This window comes from Castanea sativa, chromosome 1 (genome assembly GCF_040712315.1).
Source record: "Castanea sativa cultivar Marrone di Chiusa Pesio chromosome 1, ASM4071231v1".
Taxonomy (NCBI): Eukaryota; Viridiplantae; Streptophyta; class Magnoliopsida; order Fagales; family Fagaceae; genus Castanea; species Castanea sativa.
The window spans coordinates 73,479,631-73,482,702 of NC_134013.1; the positions used below are offsets into that span (position 1 = coordinate 73,479,631).

The 3,072-nt window shown below is 32.8% G+C and overlaps 1 protein-coding gene across 1 annotated transcript; it reads left to right on the plus strand.

The window, feature by feature from the left end:
• The first annotated feature begins 798 nt into the window (after positions 1-798).
• Positions 799-2,151, plus strand: LOC142638907 (casparian strip membrane protein 3). The gene is made up of 3 exons (XM_075812984.1): positions 799-1,072; positions 1,244-1,367; positions 1,725-2,151. Exons 1-3 carry the CDS (start codon positions 855-857, stop codon positions 1,938-1,940), a joined length of 558 nt encoding a protein of 185 aa, XP_075669099.1. The 5' UTR covers positions 799-854; the 3' UTR covers positions 1,941-2,151.
• Positions 2,152-3,072: the final 921 nt, after the last annotated feature.

The following is a 3,072-nucleotide window of genomic DNA, read 5'->3' on the forward strand; positions in this document are numbered from 1 at the left end:
AGTTTAGGTGGTGGCCTCGTGCTTTAGCATAAAAAAAATAGTATCAAATAGAGCAAGTATGGGTAAGTATTTATTAAAATAACCCTAAAATCAGCTTTAGTTAGGATGGTGAAGCTATGCATGCAGTTATGTCAACCTCAGATGACGCCTGGCTTGATTTAGCACAGATCAATGTTAAGAATACTATTTTTTTTTTCATATCTTATTACGTAAGAGTAACATCATTTTTACATGTGTTTGTAACTAATATTACTTTCCATCATTCACCAATCACAATAAATCATTTTAGTCCGTTAACAATAGTTAGAAAAATTTAATTTTTTGAAGTAATAATATAGTTACTACAATTTTTACTATTTAATTCTTATAAATTGATGCATCAACTTTTAAAACATTGCATATAGTAATTAAGAAATTTATTTATTACATTGTTAAGTAGCACTTATCAAATTCAATATGTTACTTTAATTTGTAAATCTTTTATTACAAATTTGACATTAGCTTTTTAACATTTTCTTAAAAAAAATATACTCTAAGACTTTTTTTTTTTTTTTTGGGCTGAATTGTATCCTAAACATATCATTTTAAACATAAGTCTCCCCAAAAAGTTGTGCTGATTGCCCAGTCAATTAAACATATAATAGTGGAGCTTCTACTTTCCAGCCAGCACTGTAGTCCAACAAACCTACTACACCTTTTGAAAGCTTTGCATGGTGGAATATAAGAGCTTGCATGGATATATAAATACCCTTTCCATTTCCCTTTCCAGTGCACACATTCAACTCAAACTCAAAGCCCTTCAAAACCCCTTCAAAAGTTTTGAATTTTAGCACCAAGCTAGTTTCTAAGCAAAGATGAACTCCGGTGCTATTGTGATTGGTGATGGTAAGATTTCTAAGCCAAGGGTTGGCATGAATAGAGGGGTGTCCATCCTAGATTTCATTCTTAGGCTAGTTGCAGTTCTGGGTACCCTAGGAAGTGCTATAGCCATGGGAACAACTAACGAAACACTTCCTTTTGTTACCCGGTTCACTCGGTTCAGGGCTGAGTTTAAAGATCTTCCAACGTTTACGTATGTCTTGTCTTCCTGACCATAAAGTACTTTTTATTTGTAACAATATGCTTGTTATTTTATAGGGTAAATTGCATTTTTGGTTCTCAAAATATAGGTTGGTTTGATTTTGATCCCTTAATTTTAAAAAGTTCTAACTCAGTCTTATGTTAACTGTGTCTATTGGAACAGGTTTTTTGTGGTTGCGAATTCCATTGTAAGTGCTTATCTGGTTCTTTCTCTCCCCCTTTCTGTCTTCCACATCCTGAGCAGCAGTGCGCAAAGAAGTAGAATTCCCTTGATTTTCTTTGATACGGTAAATTCTTCGAGATTCTATACAATATTCACATGGCTAAGTAACAATTTGGCAATCACAAAATGCCTAGAAGAAGCTTAATTCCAAGGAAATATGTACTGCTCTGTTTAGTCCTAAATTGTTAGTGATCCAAGAAAAATAAAAAATGTAATTTTTTTAGTCACCATTGAGATAGTATCTTGGAAGCACTTTAGAGGAATATGACAATCATATGGTTCCATTTTGTAACATCACATGTTACTTCATAAAATACTCGCCTTGTGTATTTTGGAAGTACTTTTCTGTCAAAAAGGACGATGTATCAATATCTTTAAAATTGATAAGTTCTCTTATGGGATATTTTCACCTTTTGTGTAGGTAATGCTAGCTCTTTTAACCGCTGGAGCATCTGCAGCAGCAGCTATTGTATACTTAGCACACAAGGGGAATACTAAGACAAATTGGTTTGCCATTTGCCAACAGTTCAACTCATTCTGCCAGCGCACTTCTGGCTCTTTGATCGGATCCTTTGGAGCCGTTGTTGTGTTTATACTGCTAATCCTGTTATCCGCCATGGCCCTCTCCCGACGTTGATAGATGATCACACATTTCAATAATGCAATTATGCTCAATGCGTGAATGTATTTCTTAGTTTGTCGTGTGCAAGAGTGACTGTATAATAGAATATGACTAGCGTCTCTTATGTTTTATGTGTCTCTTATGTTTTATGTTTCTTCTTTGTTAAACGTGACAACGTTTCTGGTGTAAAATTCAATATTGCTATATGTTGCTTTTAGGAGTGTAATGGAAGTGAATATTTTATAATGATTTATATTTGCATTTTAATTCATATAATTCAAATTAAGTAATTCATTCATAAACTCCTCATGGGAATGGTCTTTTTTTCTTTTTCTTTTCTTTTGCTAAATCATGGGAATGGTTAGTAGTTACACAGAATATCCAAGTTAGACATATCAAAAGCCACTGCAAAAAATTTACCGTCATGTCAAATCTATGAAATAAAGATGCATGTAGATAAAAGAGCCATGGCAATCAATTTAAAAATTAGAAAGTAGAAACCTGATTTTATTAACTAGTTAAAAGTGATTCAATATTTATTATCTAATTTTGCAGTGAGTCTTATTAGCAATAAATCTCATTGTTGGACCACAATTCCGAGGAATCAAATCTCACTGGAGCTATAACGTTTAAGTACAAGGATGAGAGAAAGTTAGATTCCTCGGACCTGTGGTCCAAGAATTAAAGGCAGGTGTGATCTTCCTCAAAAAAAAAAAAAAAAGGCAGGTGTGATCTTATCAACATCTGAATATTTAAATGCACCTAAGGTTAGCTGGTTTAACAGGGCAGTTCAACAAATCACTCTTATTGAAAAAGGAAACAACTATTCTATCATTAGAGAAATATTGTATGGAAATAGATTAGATCTATATATACAATGCAGAGTAAAACTTTTGATCCCCAGAAGAGTCATCAAACCATCAAAAACAAATGCTTCTTTATTTTATGTGTGTCTATATATATATCATATCTAAAAGTTAAAGTCTAGTATTTATTGTTGTTACACTCTTATTGAGTTACATCATTTTGGTCCATTTCGGTCATATATCATATCTAAAAGTTGAAGTCTAACATTTATTATTGTTATACTCCTGTTGAGTCACATCATTTCGGTTCATTTCGATCCATTCCGTCTACTTTGATCCTT

Coding starts and splice junctions, on each gene's coding strand:
- LOC142638907 (XM_075812984.1), top strand. CDS start 855: ATGAACTCCGGTGCTATTGTGATTGGTGATGGTAAGATTTCTAAGCCA. Junction 1,073..1,243: donor AAAGATCTTCCAACGTTTAC/GTATGTCTTGTC, acceptor CTATTGGAACAG/GTTTTTTGTGGTTGCGAATT. Junction 1,368..1,724: donor CCTTGATTTTCTTTGATACG/GTAAATTCTTCG, acceptor CCTTTTGTGTAG/GTAATGCTAGCTCTTTTAAC.